Genomic DNA, 18,638 nt, shown 5'->3' on the forward strand with positions numbered 1-18,638 from the left:
GCTTTTCAAGGAATTTTCCCATTTAAGTAAATTGTAAATGTTTTCGGTCTTGAGTAATTTGTCATATTCCATATTTATTCCATTAATGTCTGTAGGATTGGTAGTGAATCCCCTTTTATTCCTTATGTCATTAATTTGGGTGCTCTGTGATTCTGTGATTCTCTCTCTTTCTTGATCAGTCTTGCTAGTGGTTTAGGAATTTTTACACTTTTTGAAAGAACCAACTTTTGCTTTATTACTTTTCTATATTGGTTGTTTTCTATTTTATGGATTTCTTCCTCCTTTAGTATTTATTCCCTTCTACTTGATTTGCTCATCTTTTTCTGGCCTCTTAAGCTGAAAATTCAACAACAAATTTTAACTGTTTCTTCTTTTCTAATATAAGCATTTTAAAGCGACGAATTTCTCTCTAAATTAGTGCTTTAAGGTACACCCTACACCTTTGGGTAGGTTATATTTTGATATTCAAAATATTTTCTAACTTCTCTTGTGATTTTTTTATTTGACTCATTCAAAAGCATACAGTCTAATGCTGAAATATTTGGGGATACTTTCTATATTCTGTTCTTGTTCATTTCTGTTTTGATTTTGGTGTGGTTAGACATCACACTATAAGATTTTTCTTTTCAAATTTATTTCATTCTTTTCAAAACTGTCAAGATGCTTCTACGGCCTAGTGTATATTTGGGCCATGTTCCATGTGCAGTTTAAAATCACATGTATTTTACAGCTGGGTTAGTGTTCTATGAATGTCAGTTTCATGAAGGTAGATAATCTTGCTCAGATTTGCTATATTCTTATTTATACAGTAAAGCCTGTAAAAGGGATATTAAAAGTCTAATTATGATTTATCAAACTCTTTGGTTTTAACAATTTTTTTCCTTTTGTATATTTCATAGTTCTGATTTAGGCATTATGCACATTTCATGATTCTCTGCTTTCTGATGATGTGCCCCTTTCATTATTATTCAGTGTCTGTGTCTCTGTTAGTACTTCTTTCCCTCATGTCTACTTTGATATTACTATATGTGTGGTGGCCTTCTCATGCTGTTTAGATGATACATGTTTTCTATTCTTTAAATTCCATACCAACTGCCTTTTGTACTTAAAATGCATCCCTTGGGGGGGGGGCGGTGCCTGGGTGGCTCAGTTGGTTAAGTGTCTGCCTTCGGCTCAGGTCATGATCTCAGGGTCCTGGGATTGAGCCCCACATTGGGCTCCCTGCTCGGTGGGGAGTCTGCTTCTGCTTCTCCCTCTCCTTCTGCCCCTTCCCCCTGCTTGTGATCTCTCTCTCTTCTCTCTCTCTCAAATAAATAAAATCTTAAAAAAATAAAATGCATCCCTTGTGCTGTTGATAACGCTGCTATAAATATCAGTGTGCATATGTCCCTTTGAATCAGTATTTTTGTGTCCTTTGGGTAAATACCTAGTAGTGCAATTGCTGGGTCATAGGCTAGTTCTATTTTTAACTTTTTGAGGAACCTCCATACTGTGTTCCAGAGTGGCTGCACCAGTTTGCATTCCCACCGACAGTGTAAGAGAGTTATGGAAAGAGCCCAAATGTCCATTGTCTAATGGATGAATAAAGAAGATATGATCTGTATATACAGTGGAATATTACTCAGCTATCAAAAGAATGAAATCTTGCCATTTGCAATGACGTGGATGGAGCTAGAGTGTATCATGCTAAGTGGAGTAAGTCAGAGAAAGACAAACACCATATGATTTTACTCATATGGGGAATTTAACAAATAACAGGTGAACAGAGGGGAAGGGAAAAAAAAGTAAAATAAGATAAAAACAGAGAGGGAGGCAAACCCTAAGAGACTCTTAACTGTGGGAAACAAACTGAGGGTTGCTGGAGGGGAGGTGGGTGGGGGGAAGGGATAACTGGGTGATGAGCATTAAGGAGGCACTGGATGAAATGAGCACTGGGTGTTATATCCAACTGATGAGTCACTAAATTCTACCCCTGAAGCTAATAATAGACTACGTGTTAACTGAATTGAATTTAAATACTAAAAAATGTAAGTTATGACACAAACTACCAGACACGACTCAGGAAGAAATAGAAAATCTGAATAGAGCTATAAAAGAGATTGAATCAGTATTTAAAATAAAACCCAAACCAAAAATTACTTGCAAAGAAAATCTCACACCTAAATGGCTTTACTGGTGAATTCTACAAAGTGTGTAAAGAAGAATTTTTACTACTTTTTCACAAACTCTTCCAGAAAATCAGTCCCTAACTGATTCTATAAGGCCAGCATCACCCTTATACCTACAGCAGACAGAGATATCACAAGAAAACAAAACTGAGACCAATGTCTCTTATAAATATAGATACAAGAACTTGACAAACCATTAGGAAACCAAATCTAGTCACATATAAAAAAGGATCATATAACATGACAAAGCGGGGATTTATCTGAGAAATGCAAGGTTGGTTTAATATCTGAAAATCACTTAATATATAATACACTATATTAAAGGAAAAGAAACCCACATGACCATCGCAATAGCTGTAGAAAAAGCATTAGACAACATCTGACACCCTTTTATTATAAAAACACTCAACAAACTAAGATTAAAAGAGAGTTTCCTGTATCCTAATAAAGGCATATATGAAAAACCCACAGGTTACATTACATTTAATGATGAAATACTGCATGTTGTCCTCCTAAGATCATGAACAAGATATGTGCTGTGGCTACTTCTATTGAAATTACACCGTGGTTTCTAGTCAGAGAAACTAGGCAAGAAATTGCAATAAAAGGCATCACAGTGAAAAGGAAGAAGTAAAATTATCTGTATTTGTAGAAGATAGGATTTGGTATCTAGAACATTATGTCACAATCTGTGATTCAGACCCAGAGTGGCTCAAACATGTGGCTGTCCAGGGCTCACGTTCACGGCACACTGGCACTCGTGTTCAGACGGATGTACCTCTCATCCCAGGGAACGAGAGATACCGTGAGGCAGAGTAATGGTACCTCTCATCCCAGGGAACGAGAGATACCGTGAGGCAGAGTAATGGCTGGCCCAAAGCTCTTAATTATAACCATTTATCCTGCTGGTTCTATCAAAACCATGTTCAGGCTCATTAAGCATACCAAGATGTTTGTGTAACATGATCAATTTTAATTAACATTCTAGTGGCAAAGCTGTTTTTTTTTTTAAACGCACAAGCATAATTGATTTATATACTCACTGAAAAGCAAACTTGACTCTTCCCTGGCATGAGGCGAGAACAATTACACTTTTTAGTGATAATTTTTGACTTTGGCACTTTAATCAAGTGTATTGTTACAGTATATGGAAAAGGCTGATTTGAGACAAGGTCCTTTCTACTTTCTGTTTTTTTCCCCCCAGTCAATTTGCTTACAGGCGGTCCTGACGTGGATGAGGAAGCACATCTGCAGACAGGAAAAATCCAGCAGAAATATATAAAAAAAAACCCCACACACAAAAAAGAAATATATATCCATTACCCCCCAAATGTCTGAAAGTTGTATTACTTATAAACCATTTCTGTGGGTAAATAATGGTATCTTTATGTGGACTTCTATTTAATGTGATGACGTCCATGCCTCTCCTCCTTCTTTGCCCCCACCTTCTCCCCCCAAGAACGATGCAGATTCTCCCATCAACGCTCTCTGTTCACACCTATTACATGGTATTCCACGAGGGTAAGAACTCAGGGAAGAAGACTTTTCTTTTAACTCTAAGTTAGCATGCAGGAATAAAAACCCCTTTATCTCTCTTTTTTTGTTTAAGTGACAGGTGATAGAACTTCAAAATGAAAGGGAATCTGGTAAAAAAAAAAAAAATCAAGAGCTGAAAAGGAGAAGAGGCATTTAAATATTCATTGCCATTACACATCACAGTAGCCTTTCTCTGATAACAGGACTCGGGAGCTTTGGGATGTTCTGGCTGCTTGAAGGTCCTGTGATGTGGCAAAGGCAGAAGGAATTGTATGTGGCAGAGTAAAAAGCCTCCCCTCCACAGCAACCATAAGGGCTGAAGATTTGAACTTTCAGACGTATTATTCCCCCGGAAGGCCCACAGTCTTCTCCTTCTACACTCATTTTTTAGGTGAGTTCATCCCATTGGATGGATTTAAACATTACCTATGTGCTGGGTTTTCCAAATTATGACTCCACCCCAAGCTCCTCCCTGAACCCGGGATGCACGCGCTCCCTCCCTCCGTGAAGCTCCACCATCTGGCTGTCTAAGGTGCGCACGCGTGTCTTTGCTGTCCAGAACTGAGCCCTTGATTCACGGCCCGCCCCACCTGCTCCTTCCCCGGGATTCTCCCTCCCTGTCAATAGCTCAGGCCGAACACCAAAACAAACACCAACATAAAAACCCCACAGAACTCAGCTTTCTCTTACTGCTCCTATCCACCCAACAGCATGACTTGTCTCCATCAGTCTTCATGAGATACTCCAGCACTTACCACCTGCTCTGCTACTCCGGTACCAAACCTCACCTCACCGTCTTCCTATTTCTAACCCCCCTCCCCTGCACAGCAGCAAGAACACTGATTCTAAACACACCCAGAACACATCCTCAGCTGAGAACCTTCCAGGGCGTCCTGTCACACTCAGCATCAGACCCAACGTGCTCCCAATGGCTGGGAGGGCCAACACCACCTGCCCTCACATTGCTGCTCAGACTCCATCCTCCAGCTCTCACCTGGCTTGCTCTGCTCCCACCACCCTGGCTCCTTGGATATACTGCGGGTCCCATCATCTGGAATGTTCTCCTGCCAGAGAGCCATATAATACCCATCTCAATTCATTTGGGCCTCTGCTTCAAAGGCACTTAATTAGTGATGCTTTCCCTGGTCACCCTCACGTGAAATACCACCTTCCATTGCTCCTGAGTATCCTATTCTGTCTTACTTTTCCTTAAAGATTATCACCACTAAATTATTATATGTGTACTTATTACATTATTGTTGCTCCTCCTGATAGAATGTAAGTTATATGAAAGAAAGAGCATTTTAGGGGTTGCTGATGCTTCCCTCACATCTCTCATGATGCTTGGTATATGACGGCTCAGTAAAGAGCTACAGAATGATTCCACCTGTAAATGGGTGCACGTCTGTGCTTCCATTATGATTTCTATTTCTGTAACAAATGCTCAGAATATAGCCCTAGGGATAAAGTCAAGGTCCACGGCCCGTTTTATTGAGTGAAAACATGCTCAGCTCCATTCTCATTGTTATGGTTCCCCATATCCTACCATGCCACGGACACAGAGCTAAATGCCACACAAATCGGTTTTCATTCCTGGAGAGAATACTGGTTTTCATGAATTCCGTTTTTTCATGATGATATAGCATTTTTCGATAGGCACCCTGTTATGCAGACTAAAGACTACTCGTTCCGGCCTTCCTTGGAGCCCGGTTCACACATGTGACTAAGACCTGTCTTGGGTTATAAACCAGTGTCATGAGGTAAGCTTCTGGGAAGTTCCCTCAAGAGATGGCAGCTACGAATGCTTTCTGCCCTCTGCTTCTGGGTCTGTTCCTGCATCCTGCTGCTCGGAATGCGGATGCTGCTGTCTTAGAGAAGGAAGATGAGGAGCAAAGTCTACCGCAAGTAGGGATGTGCGCTGGGGGGATCCAGGCCCCGCGAAGAATCCAAAGGACAGAGTACCACACTGTAACCTTGGCCTTTGACTAATGGGGAAAAAACTAAACTGCTAACTTACATTCAAGCTACTAATTGTGAGGCATTTCCTTACTTTCTGATGACCTGAATCCACAGCTGGATATTGTTCATCTCAGTAAAACCTGTAAGGTTCATTTATCTTGGACAGTAAGAATTATCTCCTCTCTACACCTCTCCTTCATTCCCCCTCTCTCCCTCCCTCCTTCCTCTCCCTCCCTCTTTCCCTCTTTCTTTCTTTCCCCTAAGATTCATACCCACTCAGAGGGAGTAACTTTTTCCATCCTTTGTGTTTAGAAAATCAAGCCTACTTTCAATGGACATGAATGATTCTACCATTAAACTTTCTTCTATTTTTTTCTCCTTTTTGGAGATAAAACCAAAATGAAAGTGATTCTTTTGAAGCGACTATTAAAGAATTAATGAGGATTGATTATTCAAAAGAGTAATGGAATAAGTATCAAAGAATTTCAGTAGAAATAACAGATCTCACATATTTAAGATTATAATTTGCTATTAATTTTGCTTAAGTAAAACATCATTATTCTTAATTTAACTTGGGCTAATGAAACACATGATATTTAACTAAGCTTTATTAGAAAAAAAAAATCATTCTTCTTGTAACAATTGCCCATGCCCGGCTTAATCTACTTAGTTTGGCAGGCAGTATGAATAAAACTACTAAGAACTGTAAAAACAATTCAGGCTTGAGGGTATCTCACATTTCTGATAAAGTCTAGTACAAGGCAGACAGAAGCGAGAGAATAAGCCTAAAAAGAGGAGTCAACTAATAATTTAATTACAACTATCTGAATTGAAACTCGGGTCAGATTCAAAACTATGTGCCAAAGAGGGATGACATTTGGCCCTCTTTTAGGCAAACCCTTCCCCTTGCTGCTCCTTTCGAGGTCATGAATTCTTCTACTATTAGTTATTCATGCATGCATTCATTCATTCATTCATTCACTTATTAGTCATTTTTCTCCTTTTTCCAAAAACAATGTGGCAGTTTCCCCAAAACAAACAAAATCAGAGGTCAGCACATAAAAAGAAGTGAGGAAGTGAGAAGCATCATTATCCCAATGAAAATGCTTCAAAACAAAATTATTATTTTTAAATAGATGAGATGTTAGTCAAATTCACATGACCCGCTTAGTGAAGGGACCTTGACCTTGACCTGAATTTAACAAAATACTTGGACTTGAACTGCTGAACCCCAGAGACAGCTGGCAGAGAGAGACTGCAAAATGTATCATAGTAATGCTTTCATAACTCAGAGTATATGAAATCACCACGGACCCAAACCCTTGAGGCTCACAGTTAAAATCACATATAACCCAAAGAGATGTGCCACTATGAGTCGACAGAGACCACATAGCAGAATTCATGCATTTATACACCGTAATAACAGAATGAAATACATGCTATTTTCATACATTTATATAATTTCATACAATATGTTTATATTCTGCTAATAAAGGAAAAGAAAAACTGGAATCCTTAGGTAAAATATGGAATTATAAAAAATTCAGATTTTAAAAAGAACCCAATAGATGTCTTAGTTATAAATAATCACTGAAATTATACACTCAGTGTGGATGAGGGATTCACCAGAATGAATGCAGCACAGGGAAATAAAGAGGTGTAAGCTTTGAGGAAAGATTATAAGACCTGGAACACAGAATGAACAGCACAACATACAATTAACAAGATTTCAAGGAGGAAAAAGTAAAGAAAGAAGGAATGTATAAGGTGATAATGTCAGAAAACTGCCAATATGAATCTTCACACTGAAAAATCACACGTAGGTACTTAGGTGAAGAAGAACAAATACACGTGGGGAAAGAATATACTGAAATCCCAGGGGGAAAAAGCACCCATGAAGGAAAGACAAATTATCTAAAAATAAATATAATGGGATTGATAGAAGATATTTCATTAGCAGCAACAGATGATGACATTGATGGGATATCATCATCATAATACTAAGGGAAAATAGAGTCAACATGGGATTTTATACTCAGTTAAACTATTATCCAAGAGCCAATGTGAAATAAGGCAGATAAAAATATTTTAACATAAAGAAAAACACAGCAGCTATGGCTACTCACAGACCCTCAATGAAAGGACTAATAAATGATAGACATCAGCAAGAAGGGAAATAAACTTGAAGGAGTATTTTTTTACGAGATGGTGAAATAAATAAGGGGATTAAGAGTATACTGGATGAGCACTGAGAAATGTACAGAACTGCTGAATGACTACATTGTATACCTGAAACTCACATGACACTGTATGTTAATTATGCTTTAACACGAAAAGGCATTGATAAATAAATTGGTAAAGAACAAGAGTAAATCTGAATAAACACTGACTATAATTACCATCTGGAACAGAAGTTCTAAGAAAAATTACATAGAAAATATAATTATTAACTTCAGAATATCTTAATGCTATATACATATAGTTATATACATATGTAGTCATATAAGTACATACATTCTACATATGTGTGTTATATATATGACTGTATGTGCGTATACATAAGAGAAAGAGAGAGGGAGAGTAAGTGTGCACGTACAAGGAGAGAGAAAAAGAGATCCTAACTAGTGAAGGAAAAGAAAAGAATAACGAATACTGGATCAATCCTTTCGAAATTAGGAAGTGGGAAGGTACACCAGGAAAAGCAAGGTAACTGAAATGTAAGACGGAAAAAGCGAGTCCATACATCAGTAACAAAATCAGAGACAAATGGAATCATATCATACTAATATAGAAAAGATATCAGATCGAATAAATAAAAAATAGCTGCTGTTTACAGGAGGTATACCCGAACAGTAATGGCTTCAAGAGCCCAGCAACGAACCTACAGGAAGCGTGACTCAGGCTTGAAATTGAACAGAGTCTGGACTGTGTGCACACACATACTTATTATATCGTGATCTGTACTTTGCTGTATCTTTGAAATACTTCACAAGAAGAATTGTTTACAAAGAAAAAGAAAAATGAGGACATTAGCATGGAAAAAAATGAAGGAAGAAGACATTATAATACAACGTAATATAATATAGATGTAATACGAGGCAAGCACAGAAAGTCCTGGTCTCGACGCTTTCCGTCAGAGGCATCTGCAGACCTACTCTGAGCTCTGTCACTGCCGACACAACCAGCCCAGAGTTCACAGTGTTCGTGCTCAAAACCCAACTTCTTTCTCCAGACAAACACACTGCTAATTGGTGATGACGCCTGAGAGAATAAAATTCCTCTTAAAGATACAACACACAGAAGAGAGGTAGGAACATAAAAGCAAAGACAGAAGACACCTCCTTGACGTTTTCTGAAACCTGTAATCCCATGAATTATTTGTCTTGCTCCCTGGAAATTTCTGGCTTCCTTAGCATCATCTCTCGAAATGTCCTAGTGGTGGAATCACTGGATCATATGGTAATTCTATTTTTAGTTTTTTAAGGAACCTCCATACTGTTTTCCACAGCAGTGCCACCAATCTGCATTCCCACCCACAGTGTAGGAGGGTTGCTTTTTCTCAAAGAAAACAAATACGCTAATTTGAAAAGATAGACACACCTCTGTTTATTGCATTAGTATTTATAATAGCCAAGATATGGAAGCAGCCCAAGTGTCCACTGACAGATGACCTGATAAAGTTGTGGTGTGTATACAATGGAATATTACTCAGCCATAAAAAAGAATGAAATCTGGTCATTTGTGACCACATGGATGAACCTAGGGGCTAAATAAAATAGGTCAGTCAGAGAAAAACAAATGCCATATGATTTCACTCATATGTAGAATTTAAGAAACAAGACAAAGAAAGAAAAAAAGAGACAAAGAAAAATCCAGACTCTTAAATACAGAGAACAAAATGGTGCTTGCCAAGGGGAGGCAGTGGGTGGATGAGGGAAACAGATAAAGGGGATTAAGAGCACACTTATTGTGAAAAGCATGAGAAATGTACAGAATTGTTGAATCAGTATGTTGTGCACCTGAAACTAACAGAACACTGTATGTTAATTATACTTGAATAAAAAGAAATAAAATAAATATACGGCATGAAAAAGAAATATTCTGCAAGTAATAAAATGGATGGTTTGGGGGAAAAAAAAGGCCTAGTCACTTTCTTTTCCAATTCTTTCTGATGGGTGACAATCCCTATCTTAATTATGATGTAGAAAATATAAAAATGCTCATCTGATAGGAAGATGTAGAAAAATAAATGAACTTATTCACCTAAGAGTAATAATAAGGGCCTATTTCCCTTGGTAATTGTCTCAGTAATACACCTTTTATAATGCCCTTCGGCTCTATCAGTCAGCAAGCTTTGTGTGCCGCTGTTGGTGTCCTGTTCCAAGCGGCACAGGCCTGGAGCTCAGAGTGGGTTTAATCTGTTACCTTTCCTTGGGGTGTAAAACAGGTATGTTGCTGTGGGGAAATTTCACTGAAGATTCTGTAAGCCGAGAAGAAGGGCTCTTTTGGCACATGTATTTCAATGCTAATTTACCAGGGAAAGGAGACGTTTACTGGGAACCTCTTCTAAAACAGGGCAGATAGCTTAAGAATGAGCATGCGTGAGCTATACTGTGACTTGTTACTTCTATGAATGTCTTTGTGTTGCTTCGTGCTCGGAAGAACGTCCTCTGGAGTGCAGAGGGGAAAGGCAGACCACTTCTCTCTAGCAGGCTCAACCTCTTTATGAGATAAAATGCAACCCAGCGTCAGGGATTCAAGTTGTCCACAAACGCTGCTGGAGTTAAACTCAAGCACACAACTAGATCCTACTAGGTTGACAATGGTTGCTTTGGCCTTTACAAAATAGATAGTGGTGAGGGCAAAGAAGATTTGTCTTAAAATTTTCTTTCTATATCCCCAATTATTAAGAGAAGGACAAGAGTTGCATTTTCTTCTTCTTTTCTCTTAGACTATAGAATGAGAAAGAATCCATTACTTTAAAGGACTCTGGGAAACAAACTGAGGACTTCAGAGGGGAGGGGAGAGGGGGGAATGGGATAGGCTGGTGGTGGATATTAAGGAGAGCACGTATTGCATGGTGCACTGGGTGTTATACGCAACTAATGAATCATGGAGCCTTACATCGGAAACTAGGGATGTGCTGTATGGTGACTAACATAATATAATAAAAAAAATTATTAACAAAAAAGAAAGTCAGTTGACTTCTATGGCGCTCATGAAGACGTTATGAGAGAAAGGCAATCTAGCAATCCCAGAGTGACTGGATTTTCACCCAGAGATGGGACTAGAAGTCCATCCCAAAGTGTGCAAGTGTGAAATCTGGCTGCCTCAGTTTCTCCCCTCTGAATCCAGGTCTCTCCCGGGAGGGGTGAGCTGGACAGTGACCTATAACAATCAGAAAGGGTGGCAGAGAGTGACTTCAGGGAGAAGAAGGTGAAATCGGAAGGGATGGGTGCGTATGTGTGCCCAGAGCAGGGTCTGTCCTTTCATTTTTTTATAATAATATTTTTTTATTATATTATGTTAGTCACCATACAGTACATCCCTGGTTTCTGATGTAAAGTTCGATGATTCATTAGTTGCGTATAACACCCAATGCACCATGCAATACGTGCCCTCCTTACTACCCATCACCAGCCTATCCCATTCCCCCACCCCCTCCCCTCTGAAGCCCTCAGTTTGTTTCTCAGAGTCCATAGTCTCTCATGCTTCATTCCCCCTTCTGATTACCCCCCTTTCTTTATCCCTTTCTTCTCCTACCGATCTTCCTAGTTCTTATGTTCCATAGATGAGAGAAACCATATGATAATTGTCTTTCTCTGCTTGACTTATTTCGCTTAGCATTATCTCCTCCAGTGCCATCCATGTTGCAGCAAATGTTGAGAAATCGTTCTTTCTGATAGCTGAGTAATATTCCATTGTATATATGGACCACATCTTCTTAATCCAGTCATCTGTTGAAGGGCATCTCGGCTCCTTCCACGATTTAGCTACTGTGGACAATGCTGCTATGAACATTGGGGTGCATATGGCCCTTCCCTTCACTACGTCTGTATCTTTGGGGTAAATACCCAGTAGTGCAATGACTGGATCATAGGGTAGCTCAATTTTTAACTCTTTAAGGGACCTCCACACTGTTTTCCAGAGTGGCTGTACCAACTTGCATTCCCACCAACAATGTAGGAGGGATCCCCTTTCTCTACTGGAACAGAGTAGAGAACCCAGAAATGGACCCTCGGCTCTTTGGGCAACTAATCTTTGATAAAGCAGGAAAAAACATCCAGTGGAAAAAAGACAGTCTCTTTAATAAATGGTGCTGGGAAAATTGGACAGTTACATGCAAAAGAATGAAACTTGACCACTCTCTCACACCATACACAAAGATAAACTCCAAATGGATGAAAGACCTCGATGTGAGACAGGAATCCATCAAAATCCCAGAGGAGAGCACAGGCAGCAACCTCTACGACATCGGCCACAGCAACCTTTTTCATGACACATCTCCAAAGGCAAGAGAAACAAAAGATAAAATGAACTTGTGGGACTTCATCAAGATAAGAAGCTTCTGCACAGCCAAGGAAACAGTCAAAAAAACTAAGAGGCAGCCCACGGAATGGGAAAAGATATTTGCAAATGACACTACAGATAAAAGACTGGTATCCAAGATCTACAAAGAACTTCTCAAACTCAATACACAAGAAACAAATAAACAAACCATAAAATGGGCAGAAGATATGAACAGACGCTTTTCCAATGAAGACATACAAATGGCTAACAGACACATGAAAAAATGTTCAAAATCCTTGTCCTTTCAATGCACAATAAAATTATTTGCTTATTAGAAACAACATCTAGACATTTTGCTCTTTCTGGGTAAAGTTTTTTGGGCTGCATTTCTTCCACTGGGCACCAGAGCAATACAGAAATCGAAGTCAGAAGGTTAAATTTATTTTTTAAAAAATCCCTATAAGGTGAATCAATATGTCCACATTGCAAATGCAATATGACTGTAACTAAGCATGACACATGGGAGCCACCTAACTTCTCAGATACTGAATGCACTGTCAATCCCCCTGTTAGATGACCCTTCTGTTTGGAAATCTGCATTCTCTTCTATCCTTTAATATCACTGGACTCCCGTGGACAGATGTACCGGGCGAGAGTCCCGGTGCAGAACCGTCGGGACTTACTTTGGTAATACCAGAATCTGCACAATGAAGACGCAGAAGAATATGAGACACGCGCAGGTCACGTAGTACTTAAACGCTGGCAGGGCGGTGGCTCGGTACTGAGGGGACAAGAAGGAAACCATGAGTGCTGTTCTCCAAGAGAGGGGCTGAAACAGTCAGCCAGCAGCCCACCCCCCCACGTCATGCGTCACATTCCTAAGTCCTAGATGTGGCAAAAAACAAGCTAAATACAATGGCTGCTCATCTCCGGCAGCGAGCGCTTCCTCTCTCCAAATGAGCTATGCAGGAGTTTCTTCCCCAAACCATCTTTGTGAGTCTAACTGCTCTGAACCCATTTTAAGGCAATAGGATCACTGCAGCAAGGAGAGAGCACCGGACCGGAGGGACGAGTGCGTGCAGTAAAGACATGAGCCGCGCAGGAGCCCTGGTCCCCTTTGGGGTCTGAGGTCCACAGCTATGTGGGGAAAGCAAATGATTATCCACGTATTTTACTTTTGAAGAGTATTTAGGAAATGCAATTTCCTCATTTTATTTATTTTATTATTTTCTGTAATTATTCATCTCAATGCTACTTGGAGGTCGTAAGGAAATCTGTAAGACAGAGAAGGCCAGTGGGCTTTGTTCCAGGTCTATGGGCATTCTGTGGGCTTGTCTGGACCTGGCTGATGGTCACCGGAAGAGCAGGCTGGGGATTGGTGGACAGAAGGCGAGCTTACATCCCAATGTTGTCTAAAATTTGCCTCAAAGTTGGCCCTATAAATATGTAATAGCAGGGGAATGTCAGCAAAAGTTGCACGTTAAAATGATGATCACCTTCTGTTTACCTGAATATTTTTTTGGTGAATTTTGTGGCTTGATGGCCAGGATAATTTGCATGCTGGTGAAGAACCTATATTTACATAATCTAAAAAAATGTGATTATAGTCTATGCATTCAATTGCACTCTTATCTTTTATCTTCTTCTGGGCTTTCTGTCAAGATAGGAATTGGAATTTCCTTGTGGTATTAATAAAGGAAATGGATTTCTATCAACCAGGAATCATTTAACATTTAAACAATAACCATCAGTATCTGTTAAAGTTATTCGAGGATAAAATGGTCAATAATAATGATGAGTTATATCAAACGTCCATTTGGTAAGCCGTCTGTAGTCAGCATGTTGACTTAGAGACAGGCAATTGAGCTCATCGACCACTTACACAAAAGAAAGTCTGGGTACGACTGAAAAATGCAACCCTGAGGGATTCTGGATACTCTAGTCGATATCCATAAAACAATGAACTGAATTTTCTCAAGAGCATTTTAATACCAGTACTGTGATTTTTGCCATTAATATAGTAGCTTTTGTTCAAATCAAGTCTGTAATTATATACTTAGATGATAAAAATTATCTCTACCTTGTTCCTTTTCCAGATCAACACAAAACAAAAGGCAAATACAATAAAACTGACCTAGAAAAGTGGTTGCTTTTTCGGTAATAATCACTTAATTCCTTTTAGCAAATCCACATCAAGCTTGACATGTCGAGCCCAAATATTCACTTATTTATTTGCACCTATCATAGCTCTTACTTCAGGGGTCACAGTGTGAAAATATTTATTTTATTTTATTTTTTTCAATAGTAATTATGTTTTATTTTTAATATGCCAGCTTGAATATAAGTCCTAAGATCTTTAGGTAACATAAAGCCTTAGGACTGCTATTTTTTTTTTTTAATAATTTTTTATTATATAATGTGAAGTATTTAGATGCAACAAATACTGAAAAGTTTGGGGTTTCTAATTGTCCCAAACAGATGTTGAATGTAAATCTCCTGTTTTTTAAAAAAATTAAAATGATTTGTGTAAAGAAACTACAAATTTATCCTTTTGTTCTTGGTTTCTTGAAGGATTTTGTTTTCTTTGAAAAACGTTTTCTAAGAAATAGGCCATCAAGAGAGCCAGTTACGCACTCCTGTCCCTTCCCCTTCGCCCCGGCTCTCAGACCTGCTGCAGATGCCGTCCCTGCCAGGAGTGCTGAGCAGGGCGACTGGCCAGCCAGAAACTCGGATTTTTAAAAACTCACACTTCAGAAAAAGAGATTGGTGAAAAAAGTAGCTTACTTCTTTTTCTAGTATTTTATTGTAGAACAGGAGTGAGATTCTCTGAATGTCTTCAGACTTGAGCCACTGCCTGGAAATAAAAAAAACAGACATCATAAAACCAAACTTCCAACCAATGATCCGAAACTTAAAAAAAAAAAAATTACGTGCATTCTTCTTTCTTTATTGTAAATCATCCAAAATTGAAGATTTAAAAAAATGCATAATACCAAATAACTGGCTATGGACTCTAGGACTAATACAGGATGTGGAAATACAATATTGCTATTCACACGTGGCCCTCCTTGGAAAATTAGCGATTACAAACCAGTTGTCATGCCAAATTGAAACTCACGCTCCCCAAATTAAATAACTAGGGAAATACATCATTGAAAGGATTCAAGTTCAGCAGTAAATTTATCCCGATGTTTTACTGAAATTACCTGGTACGTTCATCCCCTGAAAACTACGGTTCATGGAGGAGCACCATTTTTCTTAGCTTATAGCAAACAATACCGCAGAACGTCAAAAACATTTAGAGTCCTCCAAGTTCTGGGAGAAAAGATCCTGCTTCTTTCGCACTGACTGAAAATATAGTTTTTAATATATATATTTTTAATGTAAATAAATATAAATATAAATAAAAAAATTTTTTTATTGTCATGCCTCGCATTTCTATAAAGTAAAACATTTTGCTTGAATGCAGTTTTCAAAAATGGGTAAAAACACTAAAACAATAAACAATCAGTTCAGACCACTAACGTAGGACGTCAACGCAAACATAACACGCACGTGTAATGAATACATATTCCCTCAGATGTTGAAAAAATAAATAAAAATAATACGAAAGTATGTGTTCCTACACACTGATTGACTTTTAGAAATCGGTTTTAAGAAGGCAGCTGAAATAAAGAGCAAGCTTAAGGACAGAACTTTTCTCTAGAACACTCATAAGTGGAATGGCGACACCTGTCGTGAGCCCCAGCCAGCCAGGCACGTGAGGCCTGGCACAGTCACACACCCGGTAACAACGTACATGCGCGTCTGAGGACATAAAAATGAGTGAAATAGAAAGATACACACTCTTATGTTCGTGAGTACAGGAGTACGAGGAAAAACTGAAATCTGTGTATCAAGAAAAAAAAATCTAGAAATAAATGCCAACAAAATATATTATCAACTGATTTGGGTCATTACACTGAGGAATCTACATTTCTCCTTTCCTAATTCTCTTAAATAAATAGTTCTATAATAAAAAATAACCTGAGTTATATACGTGTATGCATTAGACATGTGTATATAAAATGTATACATATGCGTATAAGTGTATATAACCGTGTATCTACATCTATTTGTTTTTTAAAAGATTTTACTTATTTATTTATTTGACAGAGAGAGAGAGAGAGAGACAGAGAGAGAAGCAGAGGGAGAAGGAAAAAGTCTCCCCACTGAGCTGAGAGTGTGATGTGGGACTTGATCTCAGGACCCCAGGATCATGACCTGAGTTGAAGGCAGATGCTTAACAGACTGAGCCACCCTGGTGCCCCTACCTACATCTATTTCTGTACTTACATATAAATATATGGGGAGAAAGAGTATGTGTATATGTGTGTGTGTGTGTGTGTGTGTGTGTGTTAGAACATGAGGCATAAAATTATGTTTTACATAGATTTCTAAAAAAATGTTATATCTGTTCAAACAATTATCAATTCACATGAGTTTCTTAATGAGGTACTTTTCCAACCCACTGGTCAGATGTCAATGGATTTCGACTCCCCGAGGTTTATTTGGGGGACAGGGATTAGAGGATCCAGGAAAGAAGCCCAAGTCAACTGTTACACTTGACCTTGTAATGGGCAAATACAGCCACCTACTAATATTGGACCAGGGTCTGATGCTTCCCATGACAAGCTAATGACAAGTTAACCAAGGAAACCAGCACATTGGAGGAGGGACATCTCCAGGTCTACCTGGACGGCTCTGTGCCCAGAACCTCACACCACATGTGTGTGATGATGGGCTGGACCAGCTCACAAACCCATACTCCAGACAGTGCACTTTCAAGAGAGGCATGGAAGTTAGTAATGTATTCTAGAATGATCGCCATTTAAAGTTAGAACTAAAAAAATACTTTTTTTTTTTTTTAAGATTTTATTTATTTATTTGACAGAGATAGAGACAGCCAGCGAGAGAGGGAACACAAGCAGGGGGAGTGGGAGAGGAAGAAGCAGGCTCATAGCGGAAGAGCCTGATGTGGGGTTCGATCCCACAACGCCGGGATCACGCCCTGAGCCGAAGGCAGACGCTTAAACACTGTGCCACCCAGGCGCCCCTAAAAAAATACTTTTTGGTTCAAGGTTATAAGCTTTAGGTATCAGGGATATAAACTTTTCTACGTATTTCTTATTACAGTACCAGCCGCACAAATGCGGTATTGTCCTGTTTGATGAAACTGGAGAAATCAAAGGCTGGTGAATAGCAAAAAGAGCAGAAAATAAAATCTGAGATCAATTTTAACCATATTCATTTTTCAGAACTGTGTACTTGTTATGAATATCAGACTATGAATAATGTATGCAGGTAACTTATTCAAAACAGTTTTTTTTCCCCTTTATCGAGAAAGAAAAATCTAATTGCAAAATGCCCCTGGGAAATCAAAGATTGGAACTAAACTAAGAGTGAAATTTATGAAGTAGAACATCTCCACGTCAGTCAGCAGAGCCCCACGCCTGGTGTGGGTCTCAGTCACCTGCAGGGAGACAGAAAGTGCTCGAGACCAGGTCTCACTTCCCTGTGTCTCCAGCATTTAACACTGCGTTTCCTCAGCCAGCAGCACTGGGCTCTTCGGACCTTTTCCTCAGAGGGAAGGAGAGCATATTCTCCCCACAGGCTTCACCACCCGTAGGTTCTTGGAGATGGGTCAGCTCCCTTTACCGATCTGCAGGAAACTCAGACATTTACAAACGGGATTTGGATATTTGGAATAGGAAAGATTAGTGGGGGCTGATACGGTCAATATTTTGGGGAACTGCAACTACAGAGAGGCAAAGAAGGAAGAGGAAAGAAGGGACAGGAAGGGGAGGGAAGAGAGGAAAGGAGGGGAGAACGTGTGTGTGATACTTATGGTGTCCTGACATCGTTCCTGACCCAAGTGGCAGTGGGATGAAGAAAATGAAGCCCGCACCTGCGCTTTACCAGTGGTCCTCTACTAATTCAGCCCAAGTCTTTTTGTTTGTTTTTGTTCTTGGGTTTTTTTTTTTGTTTTTTGTTTTTTTGTTTTTTGTTTTTTTTGTGTGTGTGCGAGGCCCAGGCCAAACAAAGGAAATTCTAAACAAGATCCTGACTTGGCGTGAGGGGAATGAGTACACCCACATCCTTACCCAGAATTACTCTGGAATGGAAAATCTAGGTTCTTACAGAGAAGAGGACACTAAAATAGAGAGAAGACCACTTTCCCACTGTGATGGCCCGAAGGTCTGTATTCCCCCAGTTTGATGTTGAAGGCCTCACCCCCAGCGTGGCTGTATCTGCAGATGGGGCCTCTATGGAGATAATCAGAGTTAAGTGAGGTCATGAGGGTGGGGCCCTGATGGGAAGGAATGAACATCTTTATAACAAGAGGCACCAGAGGCCCAGCCTCACGCAAAGGCCCTGTGAGCACAGCGGGAAGGTAACGTTCTGCGAGTCAAGGAGAGCGCTCTC

General features: G+C 39.5%; 1 protein-coding gene across 2 annotated transcripts in view; it reads right to left on the reverse strand.

Moving 5' to 3' along the window:
* The window catches only part of ADCY2 (adenylate cyclase 2), a 387,890-nt gene that overhangs the window by 76,031 nt on the left and 293,221 nt on the right, over positions 1-18,638 (reverse strand). For both annotated transcript variants that reach the window (XM_045795930.2, XM_087867988.1), the window contains exons 13-14: positions 14,958-15,027; positions 12,857-12,954 (exon numbers count right to left, since the gene is read on the reverse strand). In XM_045795930.2, the coding sequence (XP_045651886.2) occupies positions 12,857-12,954; positions 14,958-15,027 (168 nt within the window). The remainder of the gene's footprint in view (positions 1-12,856; positions 12,955-14,957; positions 15,028-18,638) is intronic.

Source organism: Ursus americanus, chromosome 15 (assembly GCF_024610735.1).
Source record: "Ursus americanus isolate L20-20 chromosome 15, mUrsAme1.1.p, whole genome shotgun sequence".
NCBI lineage: Eukaryota > Metazoa > Chordata > Mammalia > Carnivora > Ursidae > Ursus > Ursus americanus.